A 13870-nucleotide genomic window follows, 5' to 3' on the forward strand; every position below is an offset into this window, starting at 1 on the left:
GTGTTTCCCCAACACTGCCATCTAGTGGTAAACAACTGAGGTTTGTTCATGAATGCATGCATGACGCAGTTTGGCTTTACCCAAATCTAAAAGCTTCTCGACTGGACAGGCCAGTGTAATGCCTCATTTGAAAGCTACAAAATTGAACATATCTTTTTCCTTGTTTTGTTGCATTTTTGTCACTCTTTTGTCACGTTACTGTTGGTCTTTAGTTGGTTTTTAGTTTGCGTTTTTGCACTTTTCCCACTAACCATGGATACGGTTCAATCAGCAGTGAAAACCTACAAAACTGGTGCTGTAGTGAGGAGTAAAGACGCTGTACTGACCACCCAAGCATCCGCTGAACCTTAATATCACCTTTTTTTTTTTTTTTTTTACCAAAGAAGTTGCATAGAGCAGCTTAGATGCAAGTTGGTCATTTTTATACTCACTACTGCCACCTCAGGCCTTATGCGTAACTGCATGTTCAATATTAAAGGGACTATACAGAGTTTAAAAATGTTAAAATGAAGTATTTTCCTCCCCTTACATGTTCCAGCCATGTCCTAATGTGTAGAATGAGCTCAGACCTGTTCACCACAACTGCCTCTAAAATCCTGCACTGTCACTCAGAAAGGTGTTAATTCGGGTCAGAAGTGCCGTCATGCACGAGCTTAACTTCTCAACTCCCGCCTAAACCGAGAGGATCTTTTTCCTCACGTCATCAGATTTTTTTCCCATCATTTTTTTGTTGGATATTCAACTCATTTTTGTAACTTTTTTGTCATTTTTTTTGGTCAATTTTTTAATCACATTTTTTGTCTTTTTTTTTTTCGTCCATTTTTTATCACATTTTTGTCACATTTTTTTTGTCATTTTTTAAATTTTTTCATCAATTTTTTATCACATTTTTTCATATTTTTGTAATTTTTTTGTCACATTTTTGTAATTTTTTCGTCCATTTTTTGTCAATTTCTTGTGACATTTTTCTGTGAAAGGCTCCCTGCTGGCGTCTATACTGAAGCTGACCAACGCTAGTGATGTCACACTGTATCACACAGTGCGCTGTGATCCAGGAGGCTCCGACCCACACTTTGGGAACCACTGATCTACATAACAGAAGGTGGGATTATGAAGTCAATGCCACTGACTCACACCATTTTTAAAAACAAATGCCATAAATGACCTGATGAGGTGTTTTTCAAGGACATTTTAAAGACACTGACAACGGGCCCGATTTGGCCCGCAGGCCTGAAGTTGCCTACATCTGGAATAGAGGGTATCCACATTTTAAATTCAAACAGAAATAGAACCTTCCACATAACGCCAGGTGCAGGGCAAGTTTTTGAAAGGCTTGTCCTAGTAATATTTGGAGTAATATTTGACCTGCAGTATCTGTACTTTATACCACCACTGATGAGATGAACTGATAGAAACAGTGAGAATTCAAATACCGCTCCATCAAAGACACAAACCACCTTGGCTTTTGTCGACATGGGAGTTTTTAATTGCACAACGTTCCCATAGAATTGGGAAGAAAGAAAAAAAAAATAGATTTGAGGAAACATTTTGTACAAATACATGTAAATAAAACCATTGCGTACAGTTCCAACCGCCCGAGCGACTAAATAACTTACTTATATATGGTACAAAGACAGAAAATTCAGAACATGTTGGCGAGGGCTGTAGAAAATGACAATTGCAGAGCAGTTTGGATACAGCAATAAGCATGAATAGGTTTTTGTATAGGCCGGATTTACCAGCAAAGTTGGATCTTCCGTTGTTTGTGCCTTGTGTGTGTTTAAGACTAAGGCTCGGTGTCAGGGGGAGATTTGGTAAAGTAAAAGACAGTTCACCTGAAGAAAATAAAAATCTACAATGACCTATATTAAAGTTAGTGCAAATGTTGGAGTGCCCCGACTGGACCGGGCAGTGTCCGCAGACAACTCTCCAAGGCTTCATAGATACAGACGGCACTGCGAGGGGGAAGAAAAAACTCATGGGGATCACAACTTTTTTCTGGCAGACCATTAACATGTTTATCACACACAAATTAAGTCAAGCCAAAATCGGGTCCATAAGGATGTTTCTTCATAGAAAAACTGCACTCGTCGCTAGTGTTAGCATACGTAGCATGAAGCTAACTTTAGCTAGGCCAGGGGTAGGCAAGTTTTCTTGGCGGAGGGCCGATTTTCTTTATTGTAAATAGACCGAGGCCGAAGGCGCTGATTATTATGATTATTAGCCCAAAGTGAAGCACAGCAGTGGAAAAATTACCATCTTAAATTAGATAAATGACTTGATTAATCAAATTCTATGTTGAATTTGAGTCGGTTTGAACTAATCCAAGATACAAATGCCAATGGAACAAGAATAAAACCCACTTGAAATCAGACAAATAATGTTTTTTCCCTTGAAATTACACAAAATTATCTGAATTAAGAGAATAACTACTACTAGAGGTTTTCTCTAAGACCAGACCAAATCTACTGAAACATTAGATGTAATCTCTTAATTTAAGTAGACTTATGTCATTTCTTCCCTTAAAGCGATTAATTAGGTGCATTGACAGTATTTCTACCTTTTTTCCTCCCATTTAACTCTAATAATGTTAAAAGTACTCTCTGATTTGTGTAATAATGTTTCTCAAAATCAACTTGAGGGCCAGAGGTTCTGTGCTGAAGGGCCGGATTTGGCCCTCGGGCCTGACGTTGCCCACCCCTGAGTTAAGCTGTTGAATCACTGCCTCTCCATTTCTCTGACAAATGCTGAATTATGAATATATTTTCCTACTAAACTAAGATGCAAAGTAATGGTGGAGAAATTGGAGAAAGTGAATAGTTTCCCCCGGCTGGCTGCTTCGAACATTAACCATATATCAGGGGTGTCAAACATACGGCCTGCCCGGTAGAGCATACATTGTAGAGTATGTAGGAAAAAAAGTAAGTCTCTAGCCCATTCCTGTGCGGAGTTATGATTTTTTTAAAGAATAACCAGAATGCTCATTCTAGCCACTAGGGGGCATTAAATAAAATTAAAAAAAAGTTCCACACATGTCCAGCAGAGGGCACTGACATAACAAGGATATGAACAACACATTATATAGGCATGTGGTAAATGGACAGTCTGCCCCAGGGCGGCTGTGGCTTCTATAACAGCTGACCACTAACAAGTGTGGAGTGAATGAATAATGACGATGTAGTACTTTGAGGAACTTGTGACACAGGCTTGTAAAGTGCAATACAAGTGTAAACCGTTGTTATTAATGAAGCTACAGTCAAGTTGGGGCTTTGACCAAATCACAGCTCATTATTATTCATATATTGATTTTTTGTTCTCGATTACATGTGTCCCGCGACCCAAAATAAGTTTGCCACCCCTGCACATATCGTGTGGGCCTCGTCTGTATCTATAGTTGTGCCATGCCTTAGGTTTTACCCCATCGCGCCCTGACAACAGTACCACAAGTATTGTTATGGTCAGATCTGGGCCGTTTCCCCAAAGCCCAGGTGCTTCGCCTCGCCTCGGTCTGATGTGGGCGTGGTCAGGCGTCCACATTTCAAAATAATATTGATTAACAAACAAAAAACATCCAGAGATTTCAGTCTTAGGTTTAATCATCTTAAACAGCTTTCCATTTAGTTTCCTTATATTCGTACTAAAATAGGTGTCACTTCGCTCCCCTAGTCTGGCCCCCCCTAGTCGGACGAGGGCACGTGTTTAAAAGAAAGTGAGTTTGGAGGCAAGGCGAGGTAAGGCACTCAGACTTTGAGAAAAAGCACTGGACAAAAACAAAACAAAACAAAAAAACACATTTTGGGGCAGAGTAGAAAGCTAGTGTTTGTGAATTCCTTTCCATCTAAATTCCAGCACACGCCCGTAAGCCGTAAACATTGCAATTAAAGGTGGCAGAGCTATAAAAGTGAGAAAATACTTGCGACATTTGAAAGTAGAAATGGGTGGAGTACAATTTCCACAATAGAAACGGTCCTTCCTAATCGCCTTGTTTGAGGTTTTGTTAAAAAAAAAAATGTCCGCGTTGTTTTTTTTTTCTTCTGCTATTTCCCTTTTTTTTTTTTTTTCCCGACAGGAGAACACAGCATGGAGTCCGCGCACAGTTGATTAGAACGTTACCTCGATGTCGCCGTCCGATGAGGTAGTGCCGCTGTACCTATGATAAAAGGTCAAAAGGTCACGGGGTCAGGGGGTTTAAAAACGGGGCATATCAGGTCGAAACTTTGCCTGATATGTCCCCTTTAAAACCTGTCATTTTGAACAAAAAAAAACATCTAAATAAATGCCCCCAAATGAGGCAAAACTGCTGAGGTTAATAATGATAATAATAAAAATGTGGGGAATTTAAAATAACTGCATTATTACAAGAAATACAGTTTAAGAAAGATAATAATCACAATAAAAAGATGAAAATATTCAATGGGCAAATTTGAATGAAAACATCATTCGTAATCGTTCAAATCAAATGAGTGAAATACAAATCTTCATATTGACCTTACGAGTGGACTTTGACTCAGGAGAAATCAGGCTTGTAAACAAATACAAAAAGATCGTAAAAATGAGAGAAACATAATTAGCTCAAGTAGATGAGAACCTAAATGTAAAATATCCACTGCCTTTTCCAAACGATTGTACGTAAATCTAAAGTCGTTGTTATGACTGTATCGTAGACACAAGAAAAAGTCTCTTTTCAACAAAAACATGAAGGTCTTTGGCTTTGTATCCAACAAGAACATTCGAAACGGGGGGGGGGGGTCATTCCCAAACCTCCTCCCTCCTTTGTAAAATGGTCTCTTCCCCTTTAGAATCCGCACAGCTCCAAAAGAATTCCCGCTCATGGTTGGGCTGATTGTTTTTGTCTTTCCTCTGTGCCCAGCCAGCGGCTAAAACAAGTCCGTGGGGGTTCCAAGATGGCCGCCTGTCCGGTCCCGCTGCTCAGGGTGTGGTCTGTTATAGCAGGATCTGAGCCACGTAAGGGGAGTGTGTACTGGCCACGGCCGCCAACAGGGGGAGGTCGCTGGACTCGATTCTGCCGAAGAAAACAAACAAATGTGTTTACTAGTGTAATGTGGTCAAGATTTCAAACTGGCCTAGAGCCTAAAATGAAACAGTACATTCTCTCTCATTTTCAACTAACGGCATGCTAACAAAACAAAAGCGCCGCGGTGAACAGACTTTTAGCCGATCCAAGGGAGTCTGGTGAGAAGATTGTGGGCTTTAAAAATGTGGAGGACAGTTTCGGGGTCCCTCTGTGACCGTGAAGCTTAAATCAGGAAATACAGATTGGAGTGCTCCAGCAGCAGAAGAAAAAACGACCAAAGAGAACGGGTTCACCAAAACTGTGTCAACGCAAAGTGAAATGTCACTCCAGGTTGAATCTTGACAAGGGAACGATGCTAACTTTTGTTAAACTCTGACTGTGTTAGCCGCTAATGCTAAACTCTGATTGTGTTAGCCGCTAATGTTAAACTCTGACTGTCTTAGCCGCTAATGTTAAACTCTGACTGTCTTAGCCGCTAATGTTAAACTCAGACTGTGTTAGCCGCTAATGCTAAACTCAGACTGTGTTAGCCGCTAATGCTAAACTCTGACTGTGTTAGCCGCTAATGCTAAACTCTGATTGTGGTATCTGCTAATGCTAAACTCTGATTGTGGTATCTGCTAATGCTAAACTCTGACTGTGTTAGCCCCTAATGTTAAACTCTGACTGTCTTAATGTTAAACTCAGACTGTGCTAGCCGCTAATGCTAAACTCTGACTGTGTTAGCCCCTAATGTTAAACTCTGACTGTCTTAGCCGCTAATGTTAAACTCAGACTGTGCTAGCCGCTAATGCTAAACTCTGACTGTGTTAGCCGCTAATGCTAAACTCTGATTGTGGTATCTGCTAATGCTAAACTCTGATTGTGGTATCTGCTAATGCTAAACTCTGACTGTGTTAGCCCCTAATGTTAAACTCTGACTGTGTTAGCCGCTAATGTTAAACTCTGACTGTGCTAGCCGCTAATGCTAAACTCTGACTGTGTTAGCATTAGCAGCTAGTATAGTCGGAGCTTAACATTAGAGGCTAAACTCGGACTGTGTTAGCCGCTAATGCTAAACTCTGATTGTGTTAGCCCCTAATGCTAAGCTCTGATTGTGTTAGCCGCTAATGCTAAACTCTGATTGTGTTAGCCGCTAATGCTAAACTCCGCTGGCGCATCTTTGAGTTGCTCTTCAGAGAAAGCTCTTCCTGTTCTCAAAAAGGTCCTATGTATCCAGGCAATTATTTCCTCCACTTGTTTGTCTGTGAGCAGGTAGCGATGTCACTCACATGAATAATAAATAAAAGGTTAAACAATAGCCGTAACAACTTGTTCAACTGTTGCTGTACGGTTGGTTAAAGCAGAAGACGTACCCCAGAACCATGCCCAGCTCCTTGACGTGCACCCGCGTCTGTCCCTTTAAATACTCCGCCAACATCTTGGACTTGAAGTAGATCTCCTGCAGACGGTCCTCCAGGTGCATGATACACTGAGGAGCAGACCAGGAAGAAGGATCAAAACAGTGTGAAAATCAACATCAAAATACAAAAAAAATACACACTAGTACACGAGTACACACTACCCGTGTTTATAGCCTTAAATGATATTTTGTCTTTGTGTAATTAGCAGTTGAAACAGTACGTACAAAGTTTGGGGAGAGGTTGAGTTTGTAGAGCTGGTGGGTGGACTGCAAAAGGCTGGACACCAGGCTGGACACCAGGGCCTCTTTGCCCAGTCTGTTCTGGTCCGTGGCTCTCCTCTGTGAACTGGCCACCTGCACGCTCCACTTATCCGTGTCCGCGATGATGCACACGGCCTCTGCGATGGGCTCGTCCAGCACCGGGTGCTGTGGGTAAACGGCGGCTTTGGTTTAAACACTCATCAATAATGAGACGCTGATGAGGAGTCTGCGTGTGGAGGGGGTGATACCTGAACGGCGTGGGCGAGCTCCTCCGTGAGGCTCTGCCGGAGCTTTTCGTCGCTGGGCATCCCGTGCAGCACGAAGTCCGGCACGTAGGTGGGGCAGTACCCTCCGAACAACGAGCGCCCGAAGTTAGCGATGCTCGGCCTGGAGAAGGTCTCCACCAGCTTGGATCTGATGACACATTAACAAAACCAATCCTTTAGTTCACGTGATTGTTTTATACGTCATTAGGCTTTACAAAAGCTACAGATTAATACAGTACCAGTCAAATGTTTGTAAATGCTTTTTTAAATGTATTGTTATTTCTTTTACTTCAAGACATTCCAGCTTGGGTTAGTTTTTCGTATCCATTTGTTGCAATTAGACCAGGGGTGTCAAACTCATTTTGGGTCGCGGGCCGCATATAACAGAGACATTTTTCCAATAACTGAATAATAATAAGCTGTGATTTGGTCAAAGCCCCAACTGGACTGTAGCTTCATTAATAACAACGGCTTACACTGTATTGCACTTTACAAGCCTGTGTCACAAGTTCCTCAAAGTAGAAGTCATTATTCAGTCACTCCACACTCAGTGGTGGTGAGCTGTTATTGAAGCCACAGCCGCCCTGAGGCAGACTGTCCATTTACCACGTGGCTATATAATGTGTTGTTCATATCCTGAGCTCTTATTATGTCAGTGCCCTCTGCTGGACACGTGTGGAACTCATTCTATTTTTTAAATTTAATGCCCCCTGGTTAATGCCCAGGAATGGGCTAAAGACTTTTTTTTTTTTTTACATACTCTGGAATTTAAGCTCTACAGGGCAGGGGATTAAATCATCCGGCCTGATCCGGCCCGCGGGCCGTACGTTTGACACCCCTGAATTAGACGATAACAAAATAAAGTTCAATATATTGAGGCAGGAAACTATTGCGATAAACAATGTTATTATCCTTGAAGAGAACTCTAAAACTTTGTGAAGTGAAGCTCTGTTCGAAAAGTACTTCATCTTCAAATACTGTATGAAATACAACGATGCACAACTTGCTTTGGGTAAAAAAATACAGCATTACATTAGGGGGAAAAAATGCAAATGAATGAACTGACAAGTGACGATAAATACTGAGCCCAAAAATGCATTGTTTATCTGCCATTTATTGAACGATAAGTGGATATAGTCACTATTGTGTTGCAGATGGAGGTAATGTCCAGCTGATTGCCTTTTAAAAAGGGGCCAAAAACATGATCATATCAAACCAATGTGTGCGCCTTAACACTGACTTCCTGTCAAGTTTAGAATGGATTTGGAGGCTTTGGAGTTTGTTTTTAAAGCTCACAGACCTCATTCACTCTCGCATCAACATCTCATATTAGATGAGAGATTTTTGGGAGTCTTACCCGGGGAAGGGCAGCACCTCCTCTTGCCACTCCTCCGTCTCCTCGCTCTCACTGTCCCCCAGAGCACTGTCCGAGCTCTCGTTTCTCGGGATGTCCCAGTCGTTCAGGGGTAAAGCTTTCCCCTTTTGGTCCTCTTTACCGTCCCCGCTCTTATTGCAATCCTCAGACGGGACGGCAATCGCTGGCGCCGACCCCGCACCCTGTCCCGAGCAGCTCCTACAAGAAAAACCCGTAACCGCAGAGTCCGTCGAGAGGCACCGACACGTGTTCTGCGCCTGCTCTTTGCTCGGCATTGTCCGGTTCTGTCCCGCCTCTAAACAGGGACCCGGCTCCGGACTCCGGACCCCGCCCTGAGCGCCTGTACAAAGTTTGTCTCTGCTCAAACTGCCCGTGCTTGAGCATGTTTTCGCCAAGTCGTCAATAGTCCTGGTTTCGACGGGATTCTCGGAGCTAAAATACTCGTCGAAGTCGTCCACGGAGGTTGGAGTGCATTTTGGCGTTTTACTGGTCGATCTCTGCGGGGAAGGGGTGTCATTGGTCATGTTGGTTTGGTCCTGGGGCGAGCTTCCAGACAGTTCTTTATGCAGAAGTTGCTGGTGGAGCTTTTTGTGTTTTTTGATCTCCTCCTCCATTCTCCTGCCCCTGCTTTCCGTGTCCGACTCGGGGGACATCGAATCCCCGATGAGAAAGGTGACTTTTGGAGCCTCGTTCAACACCATAGGCCCGCTTGTGCTCCCCGGCACTGGCACCGCGCCCGCCTGGCCCTTGTCCGGTGGCTTCTTTTCCAAATCTGGACTGTGTATTTGCGCTTTTGTGGGTTGATCGGCTACGGCAACGTCTACTACGCCTTCACAAATCTTAGCTTCGGTGTTTGAACAAGGACTGGACGAAACCAGGGCGTCAGCTTTTGAATCTGCAGGAGAAGCCGAGCCGACTCGAAGGACCGTTTCCAGTTTGGGGTCGTCCCGGACAGGGCTGCTGGACTTTTTGTGGACCTCCGTAGGTTCAGAAGTGTCCGCTGTCCCGAGGGCAGGGGGGTGGGCCTGTCCCGTTTGAAGCACGCTGCTCCTGGAGCCCTGGCTCTCGCTGCTGTCTTCATCATCATCATCCTCATCGTCTTCCTTTGGCGTTTCCTGCGGTAGAGGCGATATAGAGGAACATTAGGGGTGTTTTATAAACCCATAATAAACCAAGACCAAAGAAAGAGAAAGTAGGACAAAACCAGGCTGAAACCAGGATTGAAACTGGACTGAACCGTTGCTTAGCTAGTTCTAAATGAACTAGTCCAAAGACATGATAGCTGTAATACAATTACTGATCATTACCATGCGTTATATGTTGAGCATGAGCTCAACCTGGCAGTGAAGTGGGTCAAAACGAATAAATTGGTACTTAACACGTCTAAAACTAAATGTATTGTATTTAACAAAAAGTGTGTTCAATCAGACGCCAATGCTCTTCATCTGTCACTAGGGGGAGACCTAGTGGAGCAGGTCTCAAAAGTAAAGCTGTTGGGTGTCAGACTGGATCAGTCATTGTCTTGGTCAGATCAAATTAATCATATTGTTGGTATAGCTATGGCAAAGAAATGTTCTGCTTAAAACTGCCCAACTCCTGTTCTGAAAACTGTTGTCCAAAGCATAGTATTGTCTCACCTACATTACTGCCCTATAGTGTGGTCCAATGCTACATAAAGCATCTTCAGAGACTTCAAATTGCTCAGAACAGAGCAGCTCGAGTTGTGCTTCACTGTCCTTTCCGCACTAATGTCCGTGAGATGCTCAGGAGACCAAACTACAGGCCAGTCTCCTCATGTTCGTGCACAAAGTTGTGATGGACGAACAGCCCAGTTTTTTGTTTAACAAACTCTTATTCAGCGGGTTTGGTCACAGATATGTGACTCGCCAAGTGACGACAAACTCTTTGGTTGTTCCCAGACCCAAAAGTAACTCAATGAAAAAACTGTTCTGTACAGAGGAGCAAACGCCTGGAACGCGTTTCCTTTTAACATCAGAAATACTAAGAGTAAACCACACTTTAAGCTGAAGGTAAAAGGTCAATTAGCTCAGTACATGTGAGCATAGTCACCGCGTGTTATATGTGTCCTATAAGGTTGTATGATTATATGAAATGTGTAACATTCATGTATTCTATTTTAACTGTTTTGTAATTTTATATTGTGTCAGGACCCCAGGAAGACTAGCAACCACTTTTGGGCGCTAATGGGGATCCTAATAAAGAATAAAGAATAAAGAATGTCCTTTCATCCTTCTATACTCCTGTAGAGCAGGAGTAGGAAGTGTCTAAAAGTACTCCAAGTCAAATGCCCTCCACAATGGACTTAATGAATCCCTCCTTCAAAGGCCACAGATAGTACAGAATGTACCAGCTTCCTCTTTTTTTGGATCGATTGAAAAGAAATATTGGTTCTCAAACTGTTGTTTCTTTCAATTACAGATAATTTCATTTATTAATATTATTCATTATTCATTGAGGGCCACACAACAAAGAGTATACAGCATATCAGTGGTCAATGTCAAATATTCAACTGGGTTTAAACTGTTCCCAACACCTATATTTAGACTTGGAACATTAAAGCCTACTCTCTCTCACAATGAAATGTTAATTTGGAGGCTTTAATCATATGAAAATGATAATATTTGTCTGAGGGCGCATTATGGGCATCCCTGATTTACTTCACACCAAATTTAGACTTTTTTCCCCCAAACTTTGTAGACCCAGTTTAGTCCTGATTTGATCTTGATTTAGGTCTGGGGGCACTTCAGTGTTTGGGAAAGAATGGTCCATGTTAAACACCATTACTACTGTGTTTGGACAAAGCCATACTTGAGTTTAGGCCACCATAGTGAGGCGACCTCAGACTCAGACTCCTGCTGTAGTGTTTCATTGTGCGAAATGCAGGTGACATTTTGTAAAGTGGTTAGACAAATAGCTGCATTTGGATTTTCATTTCAGATGTTCCTTCTAAAAATGTCTTATGACAGATGATGTAACATGGGCTTTGTTCTGAAATCAAGCCGTGACTGACCTCCAGTGTGTCCCCCTCCGCGCTCTCCGGCTCCGTTTTCTTCTGGAGGCTGCCGTCCGATGGGTACATCATGTCCTCTCGTCCGTGCACGCTTTGGGCCAGGTACTCATCGCTGGGCTTGTGCACGGTCACCAACACGTAGTCCGACTCCTCCACCTCGCCCTTCTGTAGCGTGGTGGTGATGAGAGAGCCGGGCATCACGATGGCCTCGTCCTCCGCGGGGTCCAGCGTGCTGGACTCCAGCAGCTCCGAGCAGCGGATGAAGTATGTGAGGACGTACAGCAGCCTCTGAACGAGCTCCTGTCTGCGGCCCACCACCACAGTACGAGAGAGGCGCACGGGGGAGCCGATCGCCCCGTACAGGTCGCCTGAGGACAAACGTGTACAGTCAATAAGGCGGTGTCTTTCTCGTGATGGAGTTCTTTCATTAGAAATAGCCATGTTTTTGGACCCCCTCGTATGAAATGTAGGTGCATTGTTATTGATAACGTGCCGTAATATTCAGTATGAAAAAAAATCTATAAATTAGCCGCATTGTTGTTTAAGTTGCAAGGTTCAAAGTGTTGGAAAAAAGTAGTGGGAAACAAAACTCTATGGCACACACTTAAAATGGCTGAGGAAAATATCACAATAATGTTGTTATAGCAATATTCAAGCTAAGGCTTAAACAGGCCTCGACATCTACCTCAAACGTCACTGCAGTTGAGCATATTTAAATTAAATGTGGAGAAATATATCTCAAGTGCTGTGGTAATTTGTGATGTGGATAATTATTAAAATTGAATGCTTGAAAAGGTAATTATAAAGATTAGGATCATGCAAATGTAAGATTGGAATTTGTCGCGCTTATTTCAAAGTGTAGTCCCTCCATTTGAGCACTAGGTGTCACTCAGAGCTTATTCAGTAAAACACCAAAAGCCTGTTTTGACACATCCAGTTGAGTTTTCTGCATTCATGCTATAGAGATAAACAATAGATAATGGTTGTTAGTCTTAAACCTATAATTGATAATCATTTCTGCAGTAATCTGTCAGCACAAATAAGATGAAGTTTGGATCTGTTGAGACTCACCGAGCTGTGCCCACAGCGGGTTGTATGGGTGCGTCTTGGCCAGCATGTCCACACTTTGTGACGAGTGCTTCTCCAGGAAGATCTTGATGGGCGGCTGACCGTTGGGCATCACAGTGGGCACCCAGGCCAGGTGGTTGGTCAGGACGGCGGTCAGCAGGGCAGGGAGGAACCTGGGAAGGAAGAAGGCACCTTGAATGGTTGTAATCGGCAAATAAAATCACAAAGGCAACATTTATTTGAGTAGTGTAATGTAGTATAAGTCCAAAAGCATTAACACTTGAGAGAAGATTTTAGGCCAATTTACACATAAAAGGAAGAAAGACACGTTTTTTTTTTAGTACTATCACCTAAAAAACTCTTGGATTATACATTATGACTGATTAAAATCTCAACTGAACATTCAAAAGTGCTAATGTGATTACAAAGGAGTAAATAAAGAAGTTTGGAACTAGAAGTAGGTTGAGGAAATGGGTGAGCATATGACTCCTTTCTCAGTTCCTGTGACTTATGACTTTCCTTATGACTTGGGGTTAAATGAGGGTTGACTCAATGAACTAGCACTGTGGATTGTAGAGATTAAAGCACACGCATTATTGGGTGTTTTTACTGGAGAAAAAATAACCACATGTCTTTTTGCTCTTCTTTGACCCTTTGCATGGTTGTCTACACCTGGATTACCCCGAAAACGTAGTCGCTTTTGTGGCGTAGCAACATATATCCCGGCATGTTCCACAGTGAGGCTTTAACATTACTTGGATCAAAAAGCCACGTTCAAACGGCATGATTCATTTCTCGTCACGAACCGCCAGTGTCTGCTTCCTTTCCTGCTTTCAGCGTTAAAAACCATTACAGTCGCAATTAGTCATGTGTGGTTACTGTAAAGCGGTTACTACGGAAACACAATACCATCCCCTAAAATAATGGCGCGCTTGTAGTCACTGGAACACAGAAATGAAGCTACAACAGCCACTACGCAAAGATAGTAGTTCCTGTACTCCATTCTACTTTACTTCCTGTCCACAGCTTTTATGTGAATTAAAAATAAAGTAGGATAAAAAAAAAAGATATTGGTGCTATTTTAACATGTGCTAGCGCTAAATTAGCCTTTAGCTTCGTGGCTAAAACACATACCACTAGATGTGTATCCATCCCTACAGAAAGAAGAAAGGCTTTGGCCTAACCTGGTTGATAGGTTGACAACAAGCTTAAAACATCTGGATCGTTCACATTTTGTGATGCTTCATGGCTAAGTGCTAATGGCTATAGGAAAAAAACATCAAGCAGGAAAACGAACGCTGCAAAGTTACTAGCTGGCTCACTTGTGTCAATCATGAGACACACTCGGCTTTATGTTTAAGTTTCTTCTATTTTTTGAGTCTTATTTTATTTTCAAGTTACACTAAAATAAGGACAGGAAGTAGGAAGTAGT

At 42.7% G+C, this 13870-nt stretch overlaps 1 protein-coding gene across 3 annotated transcripts in view; it reads right to left on the minus strand.

The window, feature by feature from the left end:
• Positions 1 to 4470: 4470 nt before the first annotated feature.
• fnip1 (folliculin interacting protein 1) overlaps positions 4471 to 13870 on the minus strand; it is a 63297-nt gene continuing 53897 nt past the window's right edge. For all 3 annotated transcript variants that reach the window (XM_079566309.1, XM_079566307.1, XM_079566308.1), the window contains 7 exons: positions 12442 to 12611; positions 11371 to 11738; positions 8322 to 9454; positions 6947 to 7112; positions 6663 to 6863; positions 6391 to 6506; positions 4471 to 5023 (listed from right to left, as the gene is read on the minus strand). In XM_079566309.1, coding sequence (XP_079422435.1) covers positions 4945 to 5023; positions 6391 to 6506; positions 6663 to 6863; positions 6947 to 7112; positions 8322 to 9454; positions 11371 to 11738; positions 12442 to 12611 — 2233 coding nt within the window. In that variant the 3' untranslated portion in view covers positions 4471 to 4944. The remainder of the gene's footprint in view (positions 5024 to 6390; positions 6507 to 6662; positions 6864 to 6946; positions 7113 to 8321; positions 9455 to 11370; positions 11739 to 12441; positions 12612 to 13870) is intronic.

Source organism: Gobius niger, assembly GCF_951799975.1.
Source record: "Gobius niger genome assembly, chromosome: 11".
Lineage (NCBI taxonomy): Eukaryota > Metazoa > Chordata > Actinopteri > Gobiiformes > Gobiidae > Gobius > Gobius niger.